Source organism: Seriola dumerili, unplaced genomic scaffold, assembly GCF_002260705.1.
Source record: "Seriola dumerili isolate Sdu_G_001 unplaced genomic scaffold, Sdu_1.0 BDQW01000226.1, whole genome shotgun sequence".
Lineage (NCBI taxonomy): Eukaryota > Metazoa > Chordata > Actinopteri > Carangiformes > Carangidae > Seriola > Seriola dumerili.
The window spans coordinates 4,946,588-4,960,498 of NW_019174481.1; the positions used below are offsets into that span (position 1 = coordinate 4,946,588).

The 13,911-nt window shown below is 43.0% G+C and overlaps 1 protein-coding gene across 1 annotated transcript in view; it reads left to right on the forward strand.

Moving 5' to 3' along the window:
* Positions 1 to 2,449: 2,449 nt before the first annotated feature.
* The window catches only part of LOC111228925 (hepatocyte nuclear factor 6-like), a 17,003-nt gene continuing 5,541 nt past the window's right edge, over positions 2,450 to 13,911 (forward strand). The window contains exon 1 of the mRNA XM_022755037.1: positions 2,450 to 3,530. Within this exon, the coding sequence (XP_022610758.1) occupies positions 2,450 to 3,530 (1,081 nt within the window). The remainder of the gene's footprint in view (positions 3,531 to 13,911) is intronic.

Here is a 13,911-nt window from a genome sequence, read left to right on the forward strand (position 1 = left end):
CGCCGAGTGAGCATGAAGTGATCGATGATCAATATATCGAACGCGCCGATCAATTTCTGAACTTTAGAGGAAACAGCTTAACCACGGAGCTTTATGATATCCGGAAATAACAGTTGGTGTGGAGGGATTCTCCTCTTTAATTTATGGGATATACTCCACTAAAATGATGTTTGGCCCGCGAGGCTCCTCAAAATATATATTTGTGATTAAAATCTGGCGAATAAAAGTTGAAAAGCTGAAGCAAAAAGCTTCGGCTAAGTTTCTATGTTGTAGGTGTGTTTTGTGTAGGAGAAGAGGAGGCCTGTAGCTCACAGAGGGTTAAACACATGTACCAGAAAAAAGTGTGTGTGTGTGTGTGTGTGTGTGTGTGTGTGCTGTGGTGCTGTGTGTGTGTTGGTGTGTGCTGTTGTGTGTGTATGGTGTCCTTGCTTTGTCCCACAAACTTTCCCATGTATTATTTATTCCAGAAAAAATGCTAAAAAAAAAAACCTTAAATAGGAACCTATAGGCCTACTTGAAAATATATTTTCTATTAAGGTTTAAATTAGAAAATGTTAGCCTTTTGCAGCGGTAGGAGGCCTAAAGATATTTATTCATGTGTTCACAAAATAAATTAATTAAACGTATTGACTTAGCTGTAAAACAGCCTTTTAAATTCTCTTTTTAGTTTTTGTTATTCCACAGACTCTCTCTCTCTCTCTGAGTATATGACGCTTTGTTCATGTTCAATAAACAAACTTAATAATACGGATGGAAATAACTGATATCTTTCTTTTCGATTGATCATTACTCCATTTGTCCTGTGCAGCAGACTAAATCACCAAGAACCCATAAAAATCCATTAAAATTAAAAAGGCACAAAAACTACTGACGCAACAAAATGACACAACTGTTTTAAAGCCTCTCAGACCTCAAAACACACACACACACACACACACACCGACCTGCCGATCTGCTGCTCGAGCTGACCGAGTGTCCATTTGTTTCTGTGAGTGAACAGATTAGACGGCTGAGTATCCTCTGACTGCCTGCAAAATAAATGACAACAAATTTGGTTTAATATTTCATAAAAAAGTATAGGACTATTATTATTATTACCATTATTATGATTATTGTTATTATTATTATTATTATTATTGTTAGGCCTATTATTATTATTATTTGTAATAACATTGTTAAAAAGTTACACTTTAGTTACTTAACGGTAAGCCTACATTTTCAGTTACCCAACTTATTGATTTAACATACTCAACTGAAGATAGACAGAAATAGACTTTGTGCTGTTTTTTATGTGTTTTAGCTATATATCATATTTCTATCATAAAACTAAATCGTATATAGGCTATTTGTAGTTAAAGTTAAAATCGAATCCTGATTCTTCATATATGAATTCTCTTTAATGACAAATTGACCTCTTCTTGTTCTGTGTAGGCAGCAGTGCACTTTCCTAATTCCCTATGATTTTGAACTGTGTCATATTTGTGCTAACAGAATATTGTTTTGTATAAAGACACTCATGGTTCTCTGGAGATAAAAACACTAACTGAAGTTCATCTCTGCTCTTGGTGAACTTCACACAAACCAAACATCGCGCTGTCCTCTCATTTGTCTGCAGCGTTGGGATCCTAACTTACTTTGTGACCCCCCCCCCACACACACACACACCTCCCCCTGCGCCACGTCATTAATCTCTGTCAATCAATACTTCGATCAGGTTTATCACTAAGCGCATAAATGCAAAACCATACAGTCCGTGGGAAAACAAAGTTTATCTGTAAGGAACTCCTGTGTCCGGAAACTGATACCGACTGTATTTTGTGCAAAATACAAGACAGGCCATCACCTGTCCTTCTCGGACACACGCGCACAGGTACAGGCGAGATGCAGAGGTGCGCACGCTCGGATACAATCCCCATGTGGACATAGAGAAGTGGCCTCTTCTCAAACTAAATCAAATGCAGGATCGGTTAAAGCTGTGAAATATCCAACGTGAAGTTGTGTTTCCACCTGCCGTGTTTTCATCCCAGCGAGGAAGACTATTAAGAAATCTCTGCTCGTACCCGCCCCACATTTTAAATACACAGAGGCGCGCTCCCATCTCTCTGACACGTGGCTCAGCCTGCTCTTAGTGGAAGCGCTGTTGGACCAGAGATGAGATATCGCCCTGGAGAGCTCCCATCCACATGAACGCATAAAGCGCTGAGACGCCGCGGAGTCGTTCGGTTCTGTTCCTGCATCGGAACAACAGAACCTCTCTACACCGCACTGGATTGATCGGAGAATTTTAATCAATGGATTGGCGTTCAAATGTAATTTTATCGCTCCAGGAGGGATAGGGGGTACGAGAGAGAGCGCGCGTCCCTAGTGAGAGTGAGAGACAGGAGCAAGAGGGAGAGACAGGGGGAGAGGGTGGGGAGGGTGGGACCGGGGAAAATATATCTTTTCAGCTATGGAGCTCACCATGGAGAACCTTCACAGCGTCTCCTCGCACTCCCAGGCGGGGGACCTCATGAGCTCCCCGCACGCGCGGCCGTCGCCGTCCCCCAGCTCCACTCCTCGGAATCTGGTCTCGCACGCTCCCGGTGCGCGGTCAGCCATGGTGTCCGGCATGGCCTCGCTCCTGGAGGGCTCCGGCGGGGACTACCGGACAGACCCGTCCGCGCTGTCCGGTCACCTGCACCCGTCCATCAGCATGTGTGAGACCGGGATGAGCCTTAGCAACACGTACACCACCCTGACCCCCCTGCAGCATCTACCTCCGATATCCACCGTCTCGGATAAGTTTCATCACCCGCACTCACACCACCATGCTGCCGCCCATCAACGACTCTCCGCCGGGAACGTCAGCGGCAGCTTCACGCTGATGCGGGAGGACCACCGGGGGCTCGCCTCCATGAGCAATCTGTACAGTCACTACCCCAAAGAGATGTCCGTGTCCGGTATGGGCCACGGCTCGCTCTCCCCGCTGTCCAGCGGGCTGGGCTCTTTGCACAACTCTCAGCAGCCGCTCTCAGCGTACGGTCCCAGTACGCACCTCTCCACCGACGCCAAGATGCTCTCTCCGGTCTCGGGGTTTGAGTCCCACGCCTCCATGCTGTCCCGGAGCGACCAAGAGCACCTGGCGAGGAGTTTAGGGGGTCACGGCCACGGCATGATCTCCAACCTCAGCGGCATGCACCACCACCCGCACAGTCACCTCCACTCCCAGGCGAACGGCGCGGTGATGCTCGGGGACCGGGAGAGGCACGGCCATGGAGCCGGCCAGGGAGTAGCAGGGTCGGGCATCCAAGCGGAGGAAATCAACACAAAGGAGGTGGCTCAGAGGATAACGGCCGAGTTAAAGCGGTACTCCATCCCACAGGCCATATTCGCCCAGAGGATCTTGAGCCGGTCGCAGGGAACTCTCTCAGACCTGCTACGGAACCCCAAACCCTGGAGTAAGCTCAAGTCAGGCCGGGAGACCTTCAGGAGGATGTGGAAGTGGCTGCAGGAGCCGGAGTTTCAGCGGATGTCTGCTCTCCGGCTGGCCGGTAAGATACTGTCCTTTCTGTATTAATATTTCACATTACACCGTATCAGTCTTTGGAAACAGTGAGGCCACGTCCCACCGTTATTTGTCAAATTATAAACAGACACACCAAACTTGCGGAGGCCTAAAAGATTCAGCACCACGGACAGTTCAACCGGCTAAAACAAAGCGCAGAGGCACAGCGGCTTCATCACTGAAATGAACTGCATCCTTATTTCTTGAAACAAATATAGATTGTTTATAGAAAGACAGCAAGTCTAATTGTTGTTCATTTAGATCTCCAGAAACCGGTGATATTAATGATTGCTTTGGGCGTGTACATGTGCGTTTACGCGGGCTGTTGTAGACTAAATTTGTAAGTCTATATTTCTGATCGGCACATAGCAAATCGCCATTGATTCACAATAAACCTCGGAATAGTTTCCCTCCCCCGACGCCTTTTTTCTCCGTCTCTCTGTGTCCGACTATAAACACACAGCCGCGGTGGTGGGGCTACTGGGCCAACTAGTTGCGCGGGAGAAGCGGGGTGACCCCAGGCTGCCATGATCAATACGCCAGTTCCCACTCTCCCTTTTAAATGTGGCACACGGATCAATAGCCTACTCGTATCGGAGCTGAAAGACGCAATAACCGCATGGTCTCTCCGGCTTTTCATTTAGTGCTCTGTTGTAAAAGCTCTAAATTTAGAACATAGACAGGTAGGATCGCTCCAACTCGGGTGGCGACTTCCACTGTGCGGTCAGTGCAGTCGGATGACCAAAATGTGACCACAAATTACAATTTCACTGAATTAACCCAGGTCCCAGTTCTTGTTATTGCAGAATAAAATAAAAAAAAAAACTTTAAAAGACATGGATTATATAGTAAACCTAGGTCCAACCCAGCCAGTATATGATCCCTAGATCTATTTCAAGGCAACGTTAAGCTGCATGAACAGTTCTGATGAAATATTGATTGTAGCTGGGATGGGGATTGGTAACAGGGACCAGTATGGTCAAGAAAAAAATATAGAGAATATAGAGTTTTTGAGGCTGCAGAAAACACAAAGGGCGATACGATTATTGGAAAACTTGCCCTATTCTCACTGACAACTGGCGAAAATAAGGGTTTCAACAACTCAGGTGAATAGGTGTCCAAACCAACAGCTAATGTGCAACTATATTACAGTACAATACTTCGCAGTCATATCTTTGATCTCCTGTTTTCAGGCTGGATAATGCAATCCATCACAGTGTAAGAATATGGACAACACCACTAGCAACAGTAAAGTGTCTTCAAACTGAGATAGATAGATAGATAGATAGATAGATAGATAGATAGATAGATAGATAGATAGATAGATAGATAGAGATTAGAAGCTGAGGCTGTGAGTGTCATTAATAGTGTAGCTCCGTCCTTTCAGTGTTTGCCTGGCTTTGCACATAGAAGATCAATAAGGCCGTTTCCCCTTCCCAACCCCCTTCTCTCCCACTCCCTGGTGCTCTTCCTCTCTGTTTTTCTTTCTCTCTCTCCCTCTCTCTGCAGCACATGAAAATAATATCACTAATCTTTTACTGGTTAACCTGGCAACAGGCAGGCAGGTTGTTTGGCTTCAAAAGATCAGCGGCCACAAAACAAAACAAGAAAAAAAAATCATTGACCAGAGGAGGAGGAGAGGGTTTCATAAAGTCAAACAATGCGCACAGCCATTTTCCATCCTCACCACTCTTTCTCTTACCAGCTCCATCTTTTAATGCCCATTAAACTTGCTTGTGCCATGAAAGATTAATATCAGTCTGCTGTTTCTCATATTTTCTGAAGAATTCAAACGGACCAAATTGGGATGTGCAAAACTTCAGTCGGCCTGGCTTTAAGTGCAAAGGCGAGAAAAGCAAAACTGACATGTGGAAAAAGAGCTGGGAGATGCCATTGATTGAGTGAGGGCAGGGAGGTTTGGGCTTTGTGTGAACAGCCAGATAGAGGCAGGGTAGTGAAAGGATCAATACCGACCTTAATAATTGATAAGTATAAGGGAGAGGGAGGGGAGCGGGGAAGAAAGAGAGAGGCAGAGAGTGGTGATGTTAGCGCTTGTAACAGCATCTTCTAGGTAAGCAAAGTCAGATCTGTGGTTAACAGTTGAGGACCACACACCAGTCTCACTGCCTGAGCACCACGGCAGAGTGTGTGTAAGTGGTTTTGGAGAGCGCTGTTTACACCCCAAACATCCTGTAAAATATCAATAGCACAGATCTGACACCAGCGGGGATGGTGTAGACTTCCAGTGCCGAAAACGCAGACATTCATGAAGCAGGGAAAGAAACATCTCTGGCAATTTGTAACAAAGACTTTGAAATATTTATTGTAAAATCGGGGCAGGAAGGCTGATATTTTAACACAAACGTGAAAGGATCAGAGCTGAGGAGCATCTTACAGTAGACAAAGAGCATCAGAGCATCCAGCTGCCAATCGAGTTGTAGTAATGAGTGCTTTCTGCTCATGTCAGCGAATCCTCAAAGCAATCCAAGGTTGTGATGTCATTTGATTTTAAAGGTTGCTATGCTTTATGGGGATTGTAATGCGTCTTTATGGAGGCATGCAAGCACATTTCACCGAGTGTGTGTGTGTGTGTACACGTGTGTCTGTGTGAGTGCTTGCACATGCACATGTGTGTGTGTGTGACTGGGTTATAGAGTGTGTCTGCACTATACATTGTTCAGGCTTATCTGACTCGCTCTGAATCGGTATTGATTTCCTCTCTTCTGCTCTCTTCGGCTCTCTCATTCTCTCTCTCTCCCTCTCCTTCCTTCCCTGCCTCCCCCTTCTGCCTCTTCTGGCTCTGTACCAGCATCAGAAAAGCAGATCCTTTGCCTTCCAACCCTGATTTCATCTCTGCTCTCTGGTCATCTCTCTCTGTAACAGGCTGAACTCATTTTGCATAGCCACTACACTGGCACGCTGCAGTGAAATACTCCGACAGTCAGTGTGAATAAAAGTGAATGTGTCATGACCTATAAAACCTACAGGCTTTACAACACACTGCATGAACAAGCTCGATATAGCTTCATACAAACTGTAAAACAACCTCCAGCCAAATATTTGAAATTACCTTTCATGATATACACCTGATGAAATTATGTATTTGTGGCACTTTTGACCATTAAGCCCTCATTCTAATCAATCACAGCTCATCATTTTACATAGAGGATTTGTGCAAGAGATGCAGGGCTGCAACATAGAGTTTAAAAATAAATGTCTTCAGTGAGATGAGGAGGAAGAAATATATGAAACAACTGCTCACAGATATTCAAGTTTCCTGCTATTTTGCCTTGAGGTGTAATTAAAAAGAATAAGATAAACATGTAAACATGCAGCAGTAATGTTGTTCATTTGATGCTATACTCTTAATTCAGGCTCTTATTTTGGAGAACAGCCTGACTTTGTTTTGGAAAACCTTCATTAATTACCTTCATGTCAGAGTGGAAAAGGCCTCCTGGTGCTGAACAGACAGCTCCCTCTGATCACAGCAGCAGTTTAGTGTTAAAGGTGAAAGTAACGATAAAACATTTAGAGCACAGTTTTGTGGGATTAGTGATGTTTAAATTAGCACTTTTCAACTTTAACTTCATTGTCATCAGGGGGATATTTATTACACAAAAACTTGTTTCAACATTAGAAATATATAGCTGTGTGTGTGTGAGAGACTTTGTGTGTGTGTGTTTTTAATTGCTTTTTTAGCAGAACCTCATCACAAAATTTCCCCTTTTCATTCCCATGTCATTTATTAAAAAGTGAAGCAGGAGAAACCGACACAGAATCCCTATATAGAAAATTAATAATTAATTCTTGATTAAATAGTAGATATTTTTCAAATCCCGATTTATATTTAAAATCTTAGATTTTTTTTATAGTTTACAGTTTCACATATTACAATAATCTTTAAAAACAGTGGAGTGTTCGTGTTGCTACAGGCCGCACATTTCTTAATATTTCAGGCCAACATTGTTCTTTGTTGTTGTTGCTATTCTCATCTAATTCAAATTCTAATTGATGCGACATTTTTCAGATAATAAGATAAAAATAAATAAATAAATAAATAATGAAAAACAATGAAAACATTTAAAGATGCAGTGTTTGAGGCTTCAGTAAAACGCATTACACGCCGAGTATTTAAAGTCCTTTATATCCGATTTTCGAACAAATCAGTCTGTTTGACTCAGAGAAAATGACTATCATATTTTCTAACAACTTTTTTCTAGGTTAAATGTTTCGGAAAATACTTCTGAACAAATATACTTCTCTATACTTTCCCGTTTTCCTCAGTGGCTCATTTCTAGTTTCGTTTGCATGGAGAGCTTCGTTTCATTCTCTGAAATTCAGCAACAAATGTTTGACAGAAGCCTGTGCTCTCCGCAGTGAAATTTCACATCTCATCTTTGCGTTGTTTTGAAGTGAATGAAGTACATGATTTGCTCAGGAAAAAAAAGGGGGCATGAATAACATTTAAAAGCCAAGCAGAGGTTTTATAGACTGCAAGCCAATATGTGACAGGCTGTAAAGCTGCCGATCACCCGTCTGAACAAGACAACACAGGCTTTACACGGACAAATAAACGAAAGCTTTCAAATAATCCAATCCTAATCAATTGAGAGTATTTTAAGGGTGAAGGGACGGTTTGGTTTCCCCGCTGCTGTGTGTTGTTACGGGTGAGGATGATTGTGGTGGAGGTGGTGGGGGCATTCGGGCGTTTTACCTCCCAGCAATGAATAGGCCTATAATATGATCAATATAATCAATAAGCGTACATCTGAGAGGTGTGACAGAGAGTGATTGACGCCAAACTGTTTCTCGCCTGCAGTAGTCCGTCCAGGGCGGGAGAGGGCCCGTCTCACCGCACACAAAGCCCGATCTCATCCGTCCGTCCAGGCGTCGACTAGCAGCAGCACGGTGCGGTTAGTTCACCGTCTGCCCCCCCCCACCCCCACCCCTCTCTCCCCACACCACACAAACAAAACACACCCAACAACCTAACCTAATCCACTCATGTCTATCTTGCGAACAAGAAAACAAGACACACACCCAACCACACATAACAACAAAACATACACCAAAATTAATTAAGAGGGTGTAATAATTTAAGTTCTCTATAAAGGTATTGCGTTTTTGTTATATATTGTGCGTTCTCTGATTTGAGGAATTAGAGTCAAATAAGACACTTTTTCAGATTTCATTATATATATGATGAATGTATATATTGGTTTATGTGGGTTTTTAATCTGTTTATCCATAAAGGACTCATAGCTGTCATCTGAGTTCTCAGTATTCTCTGCATAGTGTTTCAGGCAAACCACTGTTGATATGTATAGATTTAGTCTCTGTTGTGTGAGGTATCAGCCTGTATTGACACAGCTATGGATTGAACTGTTTTAATTCATTGACTATTAAGATGTTTAAAGGAAAGGTATGTTTGTTTTCATTGTTATTGGAGCTTGTCCGTGCGAGAGATTGATTTTGCTGGGTGTGACAAAAGGGGCTGCTTTTAATTCATCTCTGAATGGGGGAAAGGATATTCTCTGAGTTTTAGGAGTGTGCATTCGGCAGGATTTGACTTTTCAGTTGAGAGCTCTTGTTGTCTTAAGTTTTAACTTTTGAAATTAACTTATTGTCATATTTGGCAGTGATTTTTTTAATTTCACAAAAGAGGGGAATAGATATATGTAGAATTTGCTTTATTTGGTAATACTGGTTTGAGGAAATATGATTAAAAAAAAGAGATGTCGAATGGGAAAATTGGCGTACTGAATATGATGCAGCTGTGATGTGTTTGTCAGTCAGCCTTGGTTTTTTAGTTGTAATTCTATTCAGGTAACTGGTTGGTGAATTAACAGACAAGGTCAGCCAACATCACTACTGTTCTCATTTCATTATAAGTTGAGTCATAGTAGAACAACAGCAGCACATTAAGTGATAAAAAGAGTCTCTAAGGAGGCACGAGTGCATTTGAATGCTGCACCACAGGAGTTAATCTTGGATAGCAGAGGTTGTGAGATTACGCAAGTGGCAGTTGCCTGAACACCTTTAGCATCGTTGACACAGGGCATATGAAGAGACGACATGACAAGTGACTTGAGACTGCTGGAGCGTCCCGCTTGTTCTCTTCAGATAAAGCCATTTGTATATGAGGCAGACTAAAGTTAGCTGCACCGGTTTGGGTTCTCGTTCAAGAGAGGTCTATTTTATGAGCGATCCCATCTTTTCCTCCTGTGGTCTGATTCTGTGGGTAAGGGATGTTCACAGGGCAGAAGGAGGTCTCCTTTGAAATGGAATTTATTATTTTCTTGAAATATGTATTGACATGGCAGGCACGAGGCTTTTAGGTGAAATCTTTGGGGCTTTGTGGTTTGGCTTCTGCAGGGCTCCTAGCTGCAGAGATGATTTGAAGTTTTGATGGATGGAGACCAGAAGTGGTGGTTGGCATTGTAAATGGGCCGGGTAGCAAACAAGTTTTTCGAAAACAGGCAGGCATACAATATAAATTATCACTATATTAGCCTAGCATTCAGTCATTACATTAAGGGGAGTATTGAGTTTGTTTTGAGACGCACTTAGAGAGCGATGAGGAGGTTCTGGCTATGCTGGGCCCTGAAATGCCATGTGAATCACAGTTCCATGAATGGTTTGTGGAGTGCGGATCATCATATGGGGGCTATACAATCTGAGGGCCAAATTAAAACAATCTGAGAAAAATAAGAGGAAGAAACAGTTTGAAAGAAAGGTCGATGGGAGGTGGAGTGATGAATCTGTAATGCTAAAGGGACAAATGTATAGACCTCACCTTTCAGCTGAGGAAAACATATCTTGTTAATTATGCTTCGCTTGCAGGTAACAAAAGCATGAAACAATCGCGCACACATTAAAACACCACGCACGCTCACTATGACAGCCAAGGCATGCATGACACATAGTTGGCACATTCATATTGATCTACCCCCTCACAAGTCAAAATCTGTTTACTGCTGTTGTCTAAAACCTGCCCTGTATAAGTCATCATACATTTGGCAATTTCCCTGTGCTTTTCTTCCGTCCTGTCTTTTCTTTTCTCTCTTTGCATTTCCTCTCTCTCTGCTCCTTTGTTTTTGTTTGGTTCGGGCGGCGGCTTAGCCGTGCCACTTTTTTTTTTTTTCCTCACCTCCTCTGCCTCTCTGCTGTTCCTTCTTGTCCTCTTCGGGGCTTCGCCTGGGGGCTGCCTGGGCCCTCCCGTTTTCCGCCCATCTCTTTGTTCTTTCCAGCTCCTTCTTCTCCTATGGTCCACCGCGCACTTCTTGCGTGTCTCCACACCGCCCTCCCTTCTACCCCCCCCACACCCCCCCCCCAACACACATACACCCACACCCCATCCCCACACACACAGCACACCAACGCGGCACACACAACACCTCACGGTCTTCGCGGTTCGATGGGGATCGATCGGGTAGGGAGAAGGGAGCCGCTGATTTACTGGACAGGCGGATGTCTGCAGGAGGAACACGACACACAGATTTCAAAACACAGGGCATAAACGTTGGAAGTACCCTGGGCAGGGAGAAGAATTTCCATTGCAAGGACTCCTCATTATACGGGCAGCAAGGAGAAACAGATGACTACTTAATAACGCTCGTAGCGCTTTGATAGGAGGAGCAACAAAGCCGAATGTGTTTATCTGGATTATCACTGAACGGTGCATCACCTGGACCACGCGCAGGAGAGCGGCGGGGTACCCGGCTTTATCTCTCTCTGTAATATCCGCATATAGTCGTAACAAACCTGAACGACTCCTCCATGATTTTTCATAGCACGATCACACGCCCAATGACAAACAACCTAGTCAACCAGAATGGAGTTATCTTACATTTTCTTTTTAAGAGAAATAATATGGATTTGGTGGAGGAGAGTGATTTAGATTATTAGATTAAATCGGCTTTTTTTGCATCACATACGACTTTGTCTATTAAATTAGTTTTAATACAGGAACTCACTGATATATTTTAGATAGCGTAGATATAGGACATAGAATGCGTATCCTGCCGTGTGCTTTGTGATTGGATATTTAATCCACGAGCTGTTATGCCCACATTTTGATTGAGCGAAGTATGAATTTAAAGCTTGCTATTAGTTTTACGGCTTTGACGATTGACTTTTTTATGACTGTCAGGCAGCGTAGACTTTTCTAATGTTCTCACTTCAATGGCGGACATCGCGATACACAAATATTGAAAAATCGAGCTTAATGTGGTATCACACGCATTTTTTCGCACACAAACTTGCATATACGCTGTCTTGTGAAACGATGTGAGTGTGAAAATACTAGTTTAATTTGCTATTTTTCATGTATTGATTTAATTTTTGGTCGGACTATCGCATCTGATTGACGATTGCAAAGGCACGAACGTTTAAAAAAAAAAAAAGCGGATTCGTTTCTGTAGCATTCAATGGACAGTTGACATATGAGATTTTTATGCTCAGTTACTGAAAATATGATTTGCTCACAGCTATGTAATTAATATAGAAACAGGCATAGAAAACTGGCTGGTGACTTAAAATTACTCATGTGAATTTTTTTTTCTTTTCTGTACAGAAATTAGCTTGTCTGAACACTGAGTCTTAAATTCGGATTTCTTGATCCACAATTAGCAGGGAGTAGTGAGAGTTTTAAACCAGTTTTGCATAAATATAAATATAATGAAAAACTGACAGGTGATGTCAAGCAAGTGTTAAGTGTCTTCAAGTTGATTTTAATACATAGTGAATAACACAAAGTCTATTAAAGGTAAGAAATAGTAAATAAAAAAGAACATTTTAAAGATCTCTCCGATGAAAATCCAGTTTCTAACCGTGCTAACGATGCCATATGGTGTTTTTATAAAGACTTTATGAACGAAATAAGCGGCCAACCAATGGCACGCCAGGGTTTCATACGTCACATAGGCTTACTAGGGAACAATCCCGTAACATGCGGGGAAAGAACGGCGGGCAAAATAAAACCCAAACTTGTCATAGCAGACCAGCGAGAGTTAGATTAGCAGCACTAACCTGTGTTACCACTGCCGGTTACACTAGCAAGCAACATAAATAACAAAAGATGTACTACGCAACCTTTATGACACGTCTGCTCATGCTGATTTTGGTCAAACAGACTCCTCATCTGAGTCTGGGTCTGACTGAGGCTCAATATGGTCTCTGGTGTTTCTTAAGCCAACATCTTCGACACGCACACTGACTTTCGCCGGTCACTTTTTAACTTATTGTCAGTACACACAAGAGTTTACATTAGCCAGCCGTTAACACTTTGTCAGTTTACAAATCTAACACAACATAAACAGATGTCTACCTCCGTTCTGATCCGTTTCTAGGTGATTTTGGGTGGACAACTTCCTTGCAGTTCTGAGTCTCGTGTTTCACTGGCTATCATCATTGATGCTTAACCTTCACCTGTAACTACCACAGGTTGCAGGTAGTGGGCGGGGGCATAAGGACTGACCCAGATTCTCAATGAGGAAGCTAACCATAGATGTGGCTTTCCAGGGCCAGTTTACATTTCTCCACCACTTTTTTTTTTTAGGGAACCCATGTTAACAAAATATTGAATCATAGACAGAGTAATTTTTTCTTTTACATAATGTAGCTATTAAAACATGCCTGGAGAGAAGCTTTAAAGGCTGAAACCTGCAGATCACTGTAGATGGTCTGTCAGGGTGGTCTGGTAACATACTTGGAAAGAACAAAAGAAAGGCTAGATTTAACTTTGGCTTAACACTTTTTTGAAAGTTGGTACTGTGATCAGCTATTTTCAATTTTAAAGTCAGAAATATTGTTTTTTTAATTTGGATTTTTTTTCACTTCAATAGATGGTCGGACTTCTTGGTTTTTTTTGTTTTCCTCTCTGCTTTCCACTTTTCCACTCTCTCTTATTGTTGCCTGCATCACTTCTCCTGTTACTGTGGGGCCATGTTACTCGTATTTTCATCTTACAAAATTGTGCCTCTCCTCATAGCTATACGTCTTGATAATGACATTTACAGTTGGAAACAACTAGAGTATGAGTAAAACCTCTCACATCTTAATGAAATATTCCCAGAAAATAAAATACTCTCATCTTTCACAACACAAACACCCTGCGGTAAGGTCTCCAGCCTCTAGCTGCCTCAGTGGTCCCCAACGGGCTGCGTTCCGGCTGGTCTGTCAGCGCCAGTGTGCCTGTCGGGTCGGCATGTCACTCCTATCACATAGATTGGTGGCTAATGCTGTTCGGGCTCAGCCACGCAACCCTCAGCCGTTCGCCGTGTACGTCGCCTCATTCCGCGTCTCATCGGACGCTCCCAGCTATCGGATGTCAAGAGGGCCGATCGGCGCGTCAGCCCGTTGTCACT